The sequence below is a fragment of the Loxodonta africana genome, chromosome 4 (genome assembly GCF_030014295.1).
Source record: "Loxodonta africana isolate mLoxAfr1 chromosome 4, mLoxAfr1.hap2, whole genome shotgun sequence".
NCBI lineage: Eukaryota > Metazoa > Chordata > Mammalia > Proboscidea > Elephantidae > Loxodonta > Loxodonta africana.
Window position 1 is genome coordinate 166,188,751 of NC_087345.1, and position 16,675 is coordinate 166,205,425.

A 16,675-nucleotide genomic window follows, 5' to 3' on the forward strand; every position below is an offset into this window, starting at 1 on the left:
CATCACTGACTTCTCTGATAAGGGACCACAAAAGAAGGTCCTGGCCAGAGCGAGAGAAAAATGTAAAATAAAATTCACATTCACAAAAAAAAAAAGACCAGACTTGCTGTTCTGACAGAGACTGGAAAAAACCCAAGAATATGGCCCCTGGACACCTTTTAACTGAGTACTGAGATCACTCCCGAGGTCTACCCTTCAGCCAAGATTACACAGGCCTATCTGTGGCAACTTTTTTTGGTTGTTGTTGCAGGGCAAACAATAACACACGTGAGGAACATACTTCGTAGTTCAATCATGTATACCAGACTAAAGAAATGGGCACACCAGCCCAAAAGCAAAGACAAGAAGGCAGGAAGTGAGAGGAAAACTGGACAAATGGAAATAGAAAACCTGGAGTAGAGAAGGTGAGAGTGTTGATACATCACAGGGTTGGCAACCAGTGTCGCAAAACAATTTGTATATTGTTTAACAAGAAACTAATTTGCTGTGTAAACTTTCATCTAAAGCATAAAAAAAAAGCATAAAGCTATGGTAATTAAGACAGTACGCATTACTGAGGACTAGTGTATTAGAGTAGACCATGGAATAGAATGGTGAGCTCCAAACAGTCCTGCACATACCTGAGAATGTTGTATATGAGAGTGCTAGCATTGCAAGTCAGTGGAGAAATAGGACACTATTCCACAAACAGTATTGGGACCATAGGAGTCAAAATATAGACCCCTACCTCACATCATGCATAAAAATCAATGTCACATGGGTCAAGAACATTTACTCTCAAAAGTGTGCAGGGTTGGACAATTTTTTGGTGACCCTACTTCTAACCACACGATTTTTCCTCCAATCTAGGCTTTTAACAATATCCTCATTCATTCACAAATATTTTGTGTGTGCCCACTATGTTCCAGGCATTTGGGATATACAGAAAACTGAACAAAGGCCTCTTTCCTTGTGGAGTTTACATTCTTGTGGATAACTAACATATTTAGCACTTACTATGTATCAGACACTTCTAAGCCTTGACATTACTAGTTCCTTAATCTTTGGTAGATGCTGTTATTTGTAAGGGGCAGAGCTAGGATTTGATATCAGGCTGTCGGCCTTGGCAGCTAGTGTGGAGAGTGAGTGGTGCAATGTTTTTGCTTAAGTGTATGTGTCTGATACCCCTAGGAAACCCTTGTGTGTAATTAACTTCTCTCCTGTGAATCTAGAGTGATACTGGATGTGTGCCATCCTTGGGAGAACCGAGGGAACAGCCACTCAAATAATATTCTGTGTTGTTGGCTCAGATGAGAAAACCAGGTTAAAAAAGGCTATAAAGTGATATTCTAAGGGCCAGAGAGTCTGAAGAAAAGTGCTACTGAGTTGGCATTTTGTTTTGATGATGCCCCTCAAGTTCTTTCTTAGAGAATTCTAGTATATGTTGCCATAGTAGTAGCTGTCAGACATTAAGCTTCTTAAGCACTGTGGAGAAAAGAAGACCTATCCAAGTTCTGAGCCCTGCCATCTTAGGCTTGGACCATTCATGGCTCATCTACATTCGAGAAAATGGGTGTCATTAGAAAACCGACATGTAAAAACTTTGGTAGACCACAGTTGTGGTAGGCTGAATAACGGCCCCCAAAGGTCCTAGTCCCAGACCCTGTGAGTGTTTACCTCATACGACAAAAGGAACTTTGAAGACACGATTAAAGATCTTAAGAGAAAATCAAGGGAGATTTTCTCAGTGAACCCTAAATGTAATCACGATTGTCCTTACAAGAGAGAGGCAGAGGGAGATTGGACTACAAAAGTAGAAGACAATGTGACGACTGAAGCAAGGTACTCTGCTGCTGGCTCTGAAGATTAAGTAAGGGGCCAGGAGCCAAAAAATACAAGGAATGAAGCTCTGGAAGACAGAAAAAGGCCAACACCTTCATTTCAGTTCACGGAAACTGAACTTCTGACCTTGAGAGCGCTGAGAATATATGTGTTGTTTTAAGCAACTATTTTGTGGTAATTTGCTACAGCAACTATAAGAAACTAGTACAACAGTTACTTATATTGAAACAACTTCAAACTAAACACTGCATTTCCTTTTGAAAAACCCATCTTTGTAGAAAGGGAAGGGGGATGAGCACTGCAGATTCGGATGCAGTGAGCTAGCAAAAACCGGCACGTGGAGCAGTGGAATGGATTCCTCTTCACTGGTGTTCAGCACCCTCCTTGTAAGAGGATTATATATCTCAGTACTGGAAGACTCACAGTTATGTGACTGGCTTTGATGAATGAATACGAGGGGCTTTGAAGCCAGGGTGTGGTGTGTCATGTTCCTTTTTGGGCTGGTAGTGACTGGCACTGCCTCAGATCAAGGGACCCACATCGGTCTGTTCAGGGTGAAGACCTGGAGAAGAGCTGCAGCCGACCCACAATGAACATATTACCCAAGTGAGAAACAAGTCTTTGTTGTTGTCAGCCACCAAGCTTTCATTTGCCACTGCAGCATAGCCTAGATTCCCCTGAGCAATCTAGCAGGTAAGTTACACATATTCACATCTTCAGGGAGATAAGAATACTGGGAGAAATCACTCTAGTGTTACAGGTTTTCAGTTTTGGACAGGAAGAATGAATGGGTCCTGTGAGACTAAAATAGAGTCAACATTTTCCTTATGCTTTTAAAAGGGTAAGTGGGGGAGAAAAGCCCTGAAAGGATGATTCTAGAACCGGTATGTGTGTGTTTGAGGGAGTTCAAAAATATAAATGCTAATACTAAAATGGAGTAAATATTTGAGGAGGCTGAGGGGGGAAGTGAATGGAACATAAAGGCAAAAGAATAACAGTGCCAAAGCTAGAGATAAGAATTTACACTCAAAAGTACATACTGGGATAGATTAAAGAAGGCCACAAATTCTTTGCTATTCTTTCCATTGAGAGGAAGAATCTAATTCCCCTCTCCTTAAAACTGATCTCACCTTAGGGCCTTGCTTCACCAAGAGAATGCTGAAGTGATGGTTGGGCTTCCGAAGCTAGGCCATCAGAAGGAAGCCTTGCAGCTGCCACTCCATCCCTCTTGGACCAGCTCATTTTCAGGATGCTTTATCTTTCTTGAAACCCAGCCTCCATGCTATGTGAAGCCCAAGTCACATGGAGAGGTCACTTTTAGGCTCTGGTCAACACATCTAGCTGAAATCTTACCTGAAAGGCAGCATCAACTAGCAGCCATGAGTGAGCCATCTTGGATGTCCAGCCCAGTCATCTTCAGGTATTAGAAGCCCCAACTGACATCTGATTGCAACAGCATGAGGAACCCCAAGGGAGAAATGCCTAGCTGACCCATTGGACTATGAAAGATAATAATTATTATTTTAAGCTACGGCATTTTGGTTTATTACTCAGCAATAGACTACTGGAATAAATATGTGCCCCTGTGCTATATAGTTAGAAGGAGCCTACACCTTTGGAAGTTTAGGTCTAGAGACTTACCAGAGTTGCGAGGAAGCTCACATTCGTACTGGAGGAGACTCATAAACATTACAAGAAGCACGAGGTAGTGAATATACTATTGCCTAACGAGTGTAGTAATTCAAATAGATTGAAGCAGATGTCTTTCTATGAAAGAAAAGATCTGTAGTCAAGTTAAATTATCTCCTGTAGCTGGAAGAAAGCCCTTAAAAGACTGAAGGCAGTAGTATGTCTCATTGGTTTTTAGGGTTTACCTATTTCTTCAAATGACCAAACTTTCTTGTTCAGGTATGCTTCCTGAGTTGCTTAGGTAATATTTACAGAGGAAGGGGGAAGAGTGTTAATCCTGGATTCTCAGTCCTTCTGTAAATAACATGCAGTTCAAGTGCTTGAAATGGAAAAGATAAGATTTGGGGGACATGATAAAGATACTCAAATATTTGTTGGGTAATGCTTTAGAAAATGTAGATTTATTTCAATGATCATTGATGTCAATGTATAAATTAAAAAACTCACCACAAAACTACGAACATCATAAATTTCCCAAAGAAATATCTGTATTTATATAGTACAGTCTAGAACTGAGGCACACTTATTTCACCTCCTGGGGGAATTTATCCATACCTCAAAACGATGACTAATCTTTGTGAAATTCAGATCACACAGCAAATGAACAGCCTGGCTTTTGCTTAATTCAATTTGTGGTTTTTCACAACTGTCATGTTTATTCTATTCTCAAAAAATAAAGGTTTCAAGACATCTTTTTTGTTCTTCTTATTGTTTCTGTGCCAAAGCATCTTCAGAACCACACAGTCAACAAATTTGATAGTAAATCTCCATCTCCACTTCCCGATAGTTCCTTTCTGTACGTGGATTACAACTGGAAAGTTTAAGCATTTCCCATACAGTCTCCTTTCTCGGTGGGGCAGAACTAAGCTCTCTCCTGTTTACGCATGGGAAGAAATATTTTTTCTCTCATAGTAGTTTGTTTATAGGATGGGATAGGTGGTGTGTTTTTTGACTCTTCAAAGATCCTGTGCTAGCTCTCACTTCAGCTTTCATAGCAGGGATGCTACGAGGCCCACACAGCAGATGTTCCTCGTCTAGTACACCTCCCCTCTCTACTTCCTTTCCGAGTAGCCAGCTGAGATGCCTGCATTACAACCAGCTCCTACTGTTCTGCATTGGCACAGAACAGTTTGCTAAAGCATCCCTGCTGGGGCTGTATAATTTCTTAACCTTGCTAGAGGGGAAGTGGCAAGTAGAGACATTTTGTTGTCTTGCATAAGAATTCATGGATCTTGAACTATGTAGCAAAAAGCTTATCATCAATTACCATGTTCCCTCCCCCAAAATGGTGCCATCCCACCTCACACCATTCACAAAATAAATTCCAGACACAGGAACACCTAAAAGTGAAAATCACACCTTAAACCTATTAGAAAACAAATACAGCTTATACCCATGGGTCTGCAAGCATTTCTTAAGGGAGACTGAAAATGCACATATAGAAATACTTTACACAAAGTTTAAAAACTACAGATGGAAAGAAGGTACTTTAAATCTACACAACAAATAAAGGCTTAGTATCCAGATTATGTAGAGATTGCTGAGAAAAAGACAAACAGGGAAATGGCCAAAGGCTAACATACACAACTCACAGGGAAGCTGGAATGGCCAGTAAACATCTGAAAAGCTCTCTCTGTGACTCGTAATGTAAGAAATGCAGAAGAGTGAGATGCCTTCTCACACCCATCAGTTTGTTTTAAAAACATAACAGAAGTTCAAAATCTTGACAATACCTACTAAGAGGATGTAGGTATTGTCAAGAGTTTAAACTGGTACAACTTTGGGGATTAATTTGGCAAAACCTAATGAAGTCAAAAATACACATATTTTACAACCCAGAGACTTTAAGACCCTCCCTTGTGTGTGCACACAGAGGCATGTACATAGAAACAAATGATCAAGACCATATTCAAGAAAATAGGAAAATAAACAGATTTGTATGTATCAGGAAGAATACATCTCAAACACATTTTCTATAGTGAAAAAAGCAAGTTGGATAGATACTATACTATAAAAAAATTTTTTATGTAAATTAAAAATACGAAACTATATATAACATATAGGGTTGCTGAGTAGGAATCAACTTGATGGCAATGGGTTTGGTTTTTTCTTTGGTTTATATGATAAAAGTAAAATATGGACTGGAAAGATATATTCCTGATAGTGTTTGTCTATGGAGAGGTAGGGGAGGGGATGGGACTGCAAGGGGTAACAAACAGGAGAAAATTTTATCAGAAATATTTACTAAAAAAATCTGAAGCAACTATTACAAAATTCTAACATGTTAATCCTGGGTGACGTAAGCAGGATGTCACATATTATTCTTTTCCATAGTTTTCAGTAAGTTTTTTTAATATTTTTTAAGAAGAAATGTCATATCTAGAGGATTCTATTATTGGTCTACAGAATCACCGGATGATAGAGCTGAAAATTATTTTAGGATATCTATTCTTGTTTATTTTTAGAGATTTGAAGAACTGAGGCCCAGAGAAGTGATGTGTCCAGGTTTTGGCTATTAGCTGGTACTTTTAACATTTGGTGAAGCGTTCTAGGAAGATTTGAAGTGAAGCTTAAAGAACGTGATCTTCAGAAAAATCAATGAGTGGGAATTTTCAACAATACATATTTTCATCTGCCAACTCCTTCAGAGGACATAAACTGCATCTTAACAAGTACTTTATAAATATTTCAAAGAATGAATCCTAATCAAATACTGGTTCCCTTCTTTCAGTAAAAAAAGCTGTATAAACTAGTTTTAAAATGAGACTAAAAAAATGCTCTAAACATTTTGATTAAAAAATAGAAACAGAAATGAGACACAATAACTGTGAGATGAGGCCATTCTAGCCATTACAATTTTACTGAAGTGAGACCAGAATAAGTCAAATGGATTGAGGGCAGTTTGCATTACTATAAACTGAATTATACGTGCAAAATCTGATTACTTAACCCTTACAAAAAAAAAAAAAAAAAAAACCCTTACATGACCCAATTATTTTTTCCTTTTAATTTTTTGTTGATACTATGTGTCACTGGGTTGCTGGGTTATGTGTTTTTTAGTAACGGAGGGCATACTGAATCATGGAGAGGGTCTGAATTTTTGGTAGGTAATATGGTTTTTGTTTTATGCCTCATTCCACAGATCGTACCCTCGGACTCCAGAGGTACATTTGTGCACCCCTTGTGAACACAAATTCTACCCCCAGAGTCTGGAAGTACCTATGTGTACCAAATACAAATTTTCAAAATTCATGTTTTTCCTACCAAAAATTCAATGATTCAACACCACCACATAGGATACCCTATAAAAACAGTGACTTGTGGCACATGCCTGATTGCCCATTCAAACTCTTATATAGGGACTTGCCTGTCGGCAGCACGTACTCTCAGTGGGACAGTGGCATCCTAATAAACCCCCCGAGGAACAAAAAGTGAGTGGTAGCTATATATGTCGCCAGTCCTGAAAGGGCTGAAAGGAGGTGCTAACAAAAGTTCTTTGGGAACTTTTAGAGAATCCTTTGGTCTAAGATTTATTAGTGAACACTTTAATATTAAAACTAATAATCTTCAATATTAAATGTATCACTACAGATTGACAGAATAAATGTAATTTCATCTTAGAGGTGCCAGCATGACAAGTGCTAAAATTCCCAGATGATAAAAAGAATTGCCTCATAATTCCATACATTTTTTGAACATCTTTTTTGACATCCTTATAGGTGAAAACCCTGTTTATAATGATGAGTTTAGGGGACAGCTATTTCCAATCACAATAAAATAATGGCTCATAGAGAACAACACTCCTACTGAGAATAATCAGAAAAGCTGGATAAAATACAAAAATGAATCAATGAAGGGAGATCTGAATGAATAAATGCAGAGCTGTCAAGGCAGGTAGGACTTGAGGAGCCAAAACCCAAGATAGAAGGGGGAGCTAACTGAGGTGAAGCCAACATTCTGTTTGCTGTTTTTCCTCTTGGGCTGTTTGCTGATTCTTCAATGCAGAAGATATGAAGTCGTGCACGGAGTTTGTTAACAAGCAGGCTTTCAACAATTTTCCTGGGCTGGGGAACTAAATAAGGAAATAAAAGGACTGCAGAGATGCCAAATCAGCTAAGACTTGAGAAACTGAGATTGCTAAAAAAAAAAAAAAAATGAGGCTTAAAGAAGAGAACCCCATATTTGGTAGTTTCCCCTTTGAGAATTTGCCAAACTTAAATTGTTCAGGGCAAAAGGCTAAGAGGTTCGAAGTAGGTAAAAAACAGAGTGGTGCTGTCATGGATTGTACTGTGTCCCCCCAAAATACCTGTCAAGTTGGCTAGGTCATGATTCCCAGTGTTGTATGATTGTCTACCATTCTATCATCTAATGTGATTTCCCTATGTGTTGTAAATCCTATCACTATGTAATAAGATGGATTAGCTGCAGTTATATTGATGAGGTCTACAAGATTTGTAGTGTCTTAAGCCAATCTTTGGAGTTATAAAAGAGAGAAGCGAGCAGAGAGACAAGAGAACCTCATACCACCAAGAAAGCAGGGCCGGGAGCAGAGTGCGTCCTTTGGACCTGAGGTCCCTGCGCTGAGATATTCCCAGGCCAAGGGAAGACTGATGCATCACAAGAACCCTCCTCCAGAGCCAACAGAGAGAAGCCTTCTCCTGGAGCTGGTGCCCGAATTCAGCCTTCTAGACTACTCCACTGTGAGAGAATAAATTTCTCCTTGTTAAAGCCATCCATTTGTGGTATTTCTGTTATAACAGCACTAGATGACTAAGACTAGTGTCAAGAGAGAGGCTAAAGGGTGGAGGTGACAATCAATGGTGTTCAGGCATGCTGAGGAGGGGTCTGAGGAATTACCTTAGGGTGTCAGTTGAGAGCTCAGGAAGGTTACACCTTCTAGGGGCTGAACCAGAGGTAGACGCACTCTTACAAACACTGCAAACCTACCTCAACCAGCTCTGTCCTGCCTGCCATAATATAGGGTGAATCTTCTCTGGAGGAAGATGTCACCCATAGCCTCTCCCATTTTTTAAATATACATCTGGCATTTGATTAAAAAAAAAAAGACCTACAGGTGACCCAGATATTAAAGTTGTCAGAAACAAACTTTAAATAATTGTAGTTACTATTCCAAGAATGGGAATTCCAGAACACTTAATTGAGCTTATGAGGAACCTGTACATACACCAAGAGGCAGCAGTTCGAACAGAACAAGGGGATACTTCGTGGTTTAAAATCAGGAAAAATGTGTGTCAGGGTTGTATCCTTTCACCATACTTATTCAATCTATATGCCGAGCAAATAATCCGAGAAGCTGGACTATATGAAGAAGAACGGGGCATCAGGATTGGAGGGAGACTCATTAACAACCTGTGTTATGCAGATGACACAACCTTGCTTGCTGAAAGTGAAGAGGTCTCGAAGCACTTACTGACGAAGATCAAAGACCACAGCCTTCAGTATGGATTACACCTCAACATAAGGAAAATAAAAATCCTCAAAACTGGACCAATTAGCAACATCGTGATAACCAGAGAAAAGATTGAAGTTGTCAAGGATTTCATTTTACTTGGATCCATAGTCAACACCCATGCAAGCAGCAGTCAAGAAATCAAACAACATATTGCATTGGGCAAATGTTCTGAAAAAGAACTCTTTAAGTGCTAAAAAGCAAAGAGGTCACTTTGAGGACCAAGGTGCACCTGACCCAAGCCATAACATTTCAATCACCTCATATGCATGTGAAAGCTGGACAATGCGTAAGAAAGACCAAAGAAGAATTGATGCTTTTGAACTAGGTGTTGGAGAAGAATATTCAGTATACCACGGACTGCCAGAAGAACAAACAAATCTGCCTTGGAAGTAGAGCCAGAATGCTCCTTAGAAGCAAGGATGGCGAGACTTCATCTCACGTACTTTAGACATGTTATCAGGAGGGACCAGTCCTTGGAGAAGGATATCACACTTGGTAAAGTAGGGGGTCAGCGAAAAAGAGGAAGAGCCTCAACGAGATGGACTGACACAGTGGCTGCAACAATGGGCTCAAACATAGCAACGATTGTGAAAATGGTGCAGGATCAGGCAGTGTTTCGTTCTGTTGCACATAGGGTCACTATGAGTTGGAACCAACTCGACAACACCTAACAACAACATGTTCAAGACATCGAAGACAAGAATTTCACCGGAGAACTGGGTGAGATATACGAAAAAGAATCAAATTTATACAACACTAAAATAAAATAACCAAAATTAAGAACTGAAATTAAGATTGGATGTGTTTTTATTGTTGTAGCTATCTGCCGTGGAGTCAGTTTCTAAGTCACGGTGATTTCATGCACAATGGAACAAAACACTGCCCCATCTCGCCCCACGCCATGATTGGTTGAGGATTGGACTGTTGTGATCCATAGGGTTGTCAGTGAGTGATTTTTGGAAGCAGATCGCCAGGTCTTTCTCCCTAGTCCATCTTAGTCTGGGAGCTCTGCTGAAATCTCTTCAGCATCATAGCAACACGTAAGCCTCCGCTGACAGACAGGTGGGGGCTGTGCATGAGGTACACTGGCAAGGGATGGAACCCAGGTCTTCCTGATGGAAGGGGAGAATTCTACCACTGAACCACCAATGTCCCACCATGACGATGAACAACTCTAACTTTACATCCACTGAATAAACTAACTTCAAAATATATAAGGGAAATTTTGACACAAATAAAAGGAGAAATTTATGTATCTATAACTTTTTTAGTGGGTATAATCATAAGACTTATCGCCTCTCAGGAACTGACAAGAGCCAGGTAAGAAATCAGTCCGGATACAGGAGATTTGAAAACATGATTAATAAACTTGACCTAATCAACATAACGCAGCATCCAATAATGACAGAATACATACCCTTTCACGTGAACATGGAACATTTATCAAATTTGATTATATGCTGGTCATAATAGATTTCTCAATAAATTTCAAATGAGTTAAAATTATCAGAGTATGTCTAATGATTCTGTGGAATTATGCTAGAAATCAATTTTAAAAAAGATAACTAGAAAACCTCCAAATGTTTAGAAATTAAGCAATATGTTTCTAAATTCACTGGTTAAAGAAAAAAAATTACGAAATTCAATAATAAAAAATATGGATATAGACTTAAAATGCAGATATTAGAAAACAAGACTGAAAATTTATGATTTAACTAGCCATCTCAAAAAGTTAGAAGATACAGAGCAAATTATAAAAGTAGAAAATAATAAATTTAAGAAGAAATGAATGAAATAAAATTATTTGAACCTTGAAACTAACCTTTTTACATATAAATAAAGAGCATTTTCGATGGTTTTAATAAGATACTGGATTTTCCAGGAATGCACCTACAATGTTAACTGAAGAGTGTGTACTTTGTCTTGTTCGAACTTCACCAGGAATCATGCACCATGTAAAGAAATGCATCACCAACAGAAAACCCATTTATGGTACAGTCTCCATTTGTAGTTATTGCGTGGTTAGTGATTCTACAAATTGGTGCAACCATCTGATTACTTCATTCTGTTTCTGTAATGTATGTGTGTACCTGAGCATTCACATACTGGAATGCTTACTAGTATATTAGAAATCACTTTCCTTTTATTTCTTTCCAATTATGAGGGAATTATAAGTATTTTAAATTACATAACACATTGAATATATTAATAACATATGTAGATATATTATCTATGCATTTCATTTCAGAATAGTAAAGGGAAAATTACAAAATGATTTTTATAAAAAGGGAGTACTGGATGTGACAGGGTTGCGAAGCACTGCATTCAATGACTTTTACGGTCCCTCTCATTTGAGAACGTACCCATTATTTCCAAGAACAGCTCAGATACACTTTGTAACTAGTGTGGGGCAGGGACTATATTTGGAACAGCATCTCACTTCAATCTAACCACCACCCTTTTAATAAACCAAAACCAAACCCAGTGCCGTCGAGTCGATTGCGACTCATAGCGACCCTATAGGACAGAGTAGGGCTGCCCCATAGAGTTTCCAAGGAGCACCTGGTGGATTCGAACTGCCGGCCCTTTGGTTAACAGCCATAGCACTTAACCACTATGGCACCAGGGTTTCCACCCTTCTAATAAAAAAAAAAAATAATAATAGGTACTATTATTATCACTGTTTATATGAAGAAACAAATCCAGACAAGTTAAATACTTTGTCTAAGTTTACATATCTAGGAATTGTAGAGTTGGTTTGACTCCCAAACTCGTATTCTTTTCATTCAGTGCCCTACAAGAAAAGGTAAACTATATATATGACTTTAGTTAGAGAAGTTAAAAACCGTCTACCTACAGGAGGGAGGTTATGCCAATGTGAGCATGTATAAAAGATCCCGCCAGGCCCAGCAAAAAAGAGGAGGCGGAATCTATAACTACAACAGGCGATTTTTTAAAATTCAGGACCAGTTAATCATATAATGCAGTTATTAATAGATGACATTTAAAAATATATCATTAGAATTAAGTTTCAGTTCACACAAAGTTCACCAAAACAATTTTTATTTCCAGTGTTTAATTGGGTATGCACACGGCATGACACAGGTTTGGAGTCATTAAGTCCTCATGCAGAATTATATTCTTCTCAATAAAGAAGCCAGTTCCATCCAGGATCCACTATCTACACACCTATGTTACAACATTTATATCAAATCTGGTATCTGAAGAAAAGATACACATATAATATGTTCATTTAAGTTACGTATTTTACAGAAAGATTAAAAATTCAAGTCACACAAAACTCAAAAACTGTATTAAAAGTTTGAATATAAAACTCAGAGATCCACCTGGAATGACTAAAGAATGGAAGTTCTGTATCCACCTGTGTTAAGACTGGTAAATGTAATGAAATTTGTTACCAATAAAACGCATTCATTTATTCAATGTAAGTTATCTAATTTTAACGGTATGGCACCCTAAAAACCGAATGTGTTTTTTATGATGAGGCACTTTTCGTTAGTGATGAAACCGAAAGAACACATTTTGCTGCATACTAATGCCAGCTATTTTCTTCAGTAATCTTGGGTATACACTATGTAGTACGTTGCAACAAATACTTTGCTCATTTGTATACAACTATCCAATATATTTTTAAATATATATATATATATGTTCTTCTGGCTGTAGCAATGCACTGTAAAGCTATTTCACAGTGCAAAATGATGAAACCAGCCCAAACGAAGGCTGCATAATAACAATTCTGGTACAAGAAAATATTTACAGTTACTGGAACGTGTAACAGTAGCTTTTTATTTGCTATAGTGGACATCCCCCAGCTTAAAGACAGGGAGGAAACTCTGCTTTATTGCCTGGGGTTTCACACAGTTTATGAGGCTGGGCATTAGCTGCAGAACTAGCATTCTGGCTCACGTTCTGGAAGCTTTCTCCATTTATTTGGTCAGGTGGCTGTGGTGGTATGGAAAGAAGGGGCTTATTAGTTGAAGCCAAGGTACTGGAAGAACTGCCTGTATCGGACTGAAAAGACAAAGGTGTATCTGTCGTGGACACTTCTAATGTGCTAGTATTCTCAGGCTGGGGGTCTCCAGGTTCTCCTCTGCTAAGGTCGGATGTAGTGGGGCGTAAGCGCTCCCTGGCAAGCCAGTCTGAGATTGAGAGGTCCTGGGCTGAGCATTTTGGCTTTAACCGATTCACAGCTGAAAGTTCAGGTTCCCTTTCCCCACTCTGCTCATGCGCTTTCCAAAAATTCAAAACACTCATTTCAGTAGCATCTCTATGCCCTCCTAGTGTATGTCTACGTTTGATGTTTTTCCTTTTTGCAGTTTCACCACTCGTTTTTTGATTTCCTACTCCAAACATATCATCTGCAGGTGCTTTGGGTCGCAGTTTTAAGCGATCTGCTATTTTCGTTTTCCAAGTGGGTTCCTGCTTTTCCGATTCGCTTCTGGTTGGTGTTAGCAAACTCCCAGTTGATTTTCCTTTTTTCATAACATCAAACACTTTAGTTATTGAAGGTGTTTCCTTCTCATTCTTAGCATCTCCCAGACTTCCACTGTCTGACTTGAATCTAGCGGACTTTTTTCTGGAAAGTGTATCACATTCAATAAGTTTATGGGAACTAAAGAGTTGTCTCCGGCCGTCTAAACTCGGTGTTAAACTTCCCTGAGTACAACTTGCTTCGCTTCCTTCAGAATTTCTCCGGCTTGTCTTAGTACCTTCTTGAACTTTCCCTCGGAAAAGCCTCTCTGATGTCAAAGCGGTGGGGAAAACAGGAAAATCATTCTCACTATCTGTCTCCACAGGCCGCCCTTCGCTGATCAGTTCACTTCTCTCGTCATCAGCTTCATCACCCTTACTTTCAGCCACCGATTGCACCTCTGGGCTTAGCCGACTGGAGTCAAGGCTGGTCAAGTATGTGGTAGATGACGTCGTTGAGTAATCTGAGGTGATGGTGCTGACATGGGTCAAAAACTCACTGTGTTTAGTTTCTGGACTGCTTGATTTCTTGGTGGAAAACCTTGCCAGAGAAGCCTGGGAAGAAGTGCTGAGCAAAGTGCCAGAGTCAGATCCTGTCTCTTCAAAGTGGGAGGACTTTTGTGTCAAAAGTGATCTGGGGCTCTCTTTCAGGACAGTGAAGCGGCTGCTAAGAGTTGGTGACTTGTTGTGTCTTGAATTGCGTGGTGGTGAGGGTTCTTCAGACGGTATGCTGTCTTTTCGTAGTGACGTCTTCTCATCTTTTGTTGCGTTGGTGTCTTTTTTGGCACTGTTTTCCTTTGAAATGATGATCCTTTGTTTTCTGCCCAACACCTCACTCTCCTTTTTGGACTCTTCTTTAATATCATCGTGACGCTGTTCTGCATTTTCTTTCTTAAAAAATACATTGTCCAATTCGTCTTCTGAGCTGCTAGGCTGTGCTTTTTCTTTGGGCTTTTTCCTCTTGCGACTAGCAGCTGCAAAGATGGAGGATACAAGCAGCTCTCTGCTGTATTGCTCCTTTCCAGGTCCCCAAGAACCCTAGGAAGCAATCAGAGAAACGAGACTCTGAACACTTGAACGTTATTGAGTTTACCTTCTGAAAAGGTTTTCCCAACTATTTCTTACTGAACTAGTTCTGCTAAAGCTCTAAAAACATTAATGGAGTATAATTTTTTTTTAATCCCTACTGATAACTTTTGATAACTTGTACCTAAAATCTATTTTTTTATGTTTATAATGTATTGCCATTTGAAAAATACACAGGTTGGAGAACACGATGGATACATAATATAATTCTATTTAACCACCAAAAAAGTTAATTGTTAGTAGTAAAGTTGGGCAAGATATTCACCTACCTGTTAGCAATAATAACAGTCTGGGAATCCTCTCTCAGTTGCCAGAGACTAACAAAACCAACAACAACACTTACAAATCCTTGCGTTTAAAGTGTGTTGAGATTAAAAGACACTTTTGTGTATGTATTTCACGTAATCTTCAAAAACACCTTCTTAAGTACAAAGTAGAACTCACGCTTCCTGACCTCAAAACATACTATAAAGCTACAGTAATCCAAACAGTCTGATACTGGTACAAGGATAGGCATTTAGACCAGTGGAACAGAATTCAGAGCCCAGAAACAAACCAATACATCTATGGTCAAATGACTTTTGACAAGGGTACCAAGCCCATTCATTGGGGAAAGAATAGTGAGTGAGTGAGAAATACCTTAAAAAAAAATAGCAGCTTCTATTTCTCTCTTTATCTTTAATATACTGACTATTATATATATTTTTTGCTCCTCCCCCCCACCATGAGATGAGGGACTTTGCTAAGATACATTTATATGTCTCATTTTTTGCTTGGTGGCATTTACTTGCCAAGTCATTGCCCACACAAGTCTGTCTTTCAGGGAAATATTCTGTGCTGAAAGAGTTAAACAATATTCTAACATAGTTGAATTTAATATTCTGACATAAGTTACTAAAATTTTATGACCGACTTCAATGTTCTAATTACAGACACAAATACTGTATCAGACAAGCTCATTAAGATAAGGGAACATTAGTTCTGTCAGGCTGGACCTTCAGGGACTTGCTTAGGTAAATCAGGTTGGTAATGTCTTCATTTATGTCACAATGACAAGAGAATTAGAACACTCAAATAACAAAACTCAGTGAAAGGATGTGACATTCTTACCATAGAAATACTTAAGTGTGCTGTCACTGGTAAAGTTTTGATGCAGCCTGCTAGATTTTTTTTTGTTTTGCTGTGTATAATAGGTTCTTGATTACAACTATTTAATTAATTTGTTCATAATGCCTGGATGTTAAGTAAACAGGGAAGGGAGTCAATAAATACTTGCTGACTACATCCATTTAAGGCAAGCAGGGAGGCAGGAAGTACGTTGAATATTAGAAGCGGAAGGTATTACTTCTCTGTTGCCATAAAAATCTTAGGCAAGCTAAAACAATTATGCTGAAGTCTTGAAAAATAAGAATCAAAATTTAGGCTATGTTGCACTAAAAAGGATCCATTAAAATGAAAATACAAATTAATAGGACTTTGTTTTTCTAAGTTAGAAAGGATTTCAAAATGACACAGCACATTTCTAAGGTGAATTCACATTTTACCACATTCTGCTGAAGACCGTAGGGGTAATGGTTGTGGCTGGCTCTGAATGCGGAGACCTCATGTTCCTTCCTCTAGCTTGCTGTGTATGACACTGAGCAAGCGATTCGCTTTATACATCACAATTTCATTGTTTTATATAAGAGAAGCAGTTAGATTATATTACCTACAAGGTTTTCTTAAGGTTCCCTTAAAAGTTCTATGATTCTGTGATATATATTTGTGTTGGTGCAAATTACTCTACTTATTTTACATTTGCGAAACTGTTAGGCATAGTTATACCACTTGTATATCTGTACATGCCAGGCCTGGCACAACACCAGAATTAGGATGAAGAGACTCTGGTAAGATAGGTTAAGGAACAGCCATCCAGGGAGAGGTACGGCAAGGATTTCAAATAGGTCTGTCTCATTTGAAATCTTATCTTCTGGTAAAAGACACTGGGAAATTGTTCAAGAGACATGACAACTAAATAAATGCAAGGGGTGATCTTTGATTGGGTCTTGCTTAGGGGCATAAAAATAAAGAACATTATTGGGACAATTGGAGAAATTTGTATAGACATTAGAC

The 16,675-nt window shown here is 38.7% G+C and overlaps 1 protein-coding gene across 3 annotated transcripts in view; it reads right to left on the minus strand.

Annotated features, from left to right (window-relative positions):
- Nucleotides 1–11,837: 11,837 nt before the first annotated feature.
- The window catches only part of ARHGAP21 (Rho GTPase activating protein 21), a 173,124-nt gene continuing 168,286 nt past the window's right edge, over nucleotides 11,838–16,675 (minus strand). For 2 of the 3 annotated variants that reach the window (XM_010590673.3, XM_023548861.2), the window contains one exon: nucleotides 11,838–14,515. In XM_010590673.3, coding sequence (XP_010588975.2) covers nucleotides 12,821–14,515 — 1,695 coding nt within the window. In that variant the 3' untranslated portion in view covers nucleotides 11,838–12,820. The remainder of the gene's footprint in view (nucleotides 14,516–16,675) is intronic. The other variant, XM_023548863.2, reaches the window with a different exon arrangement.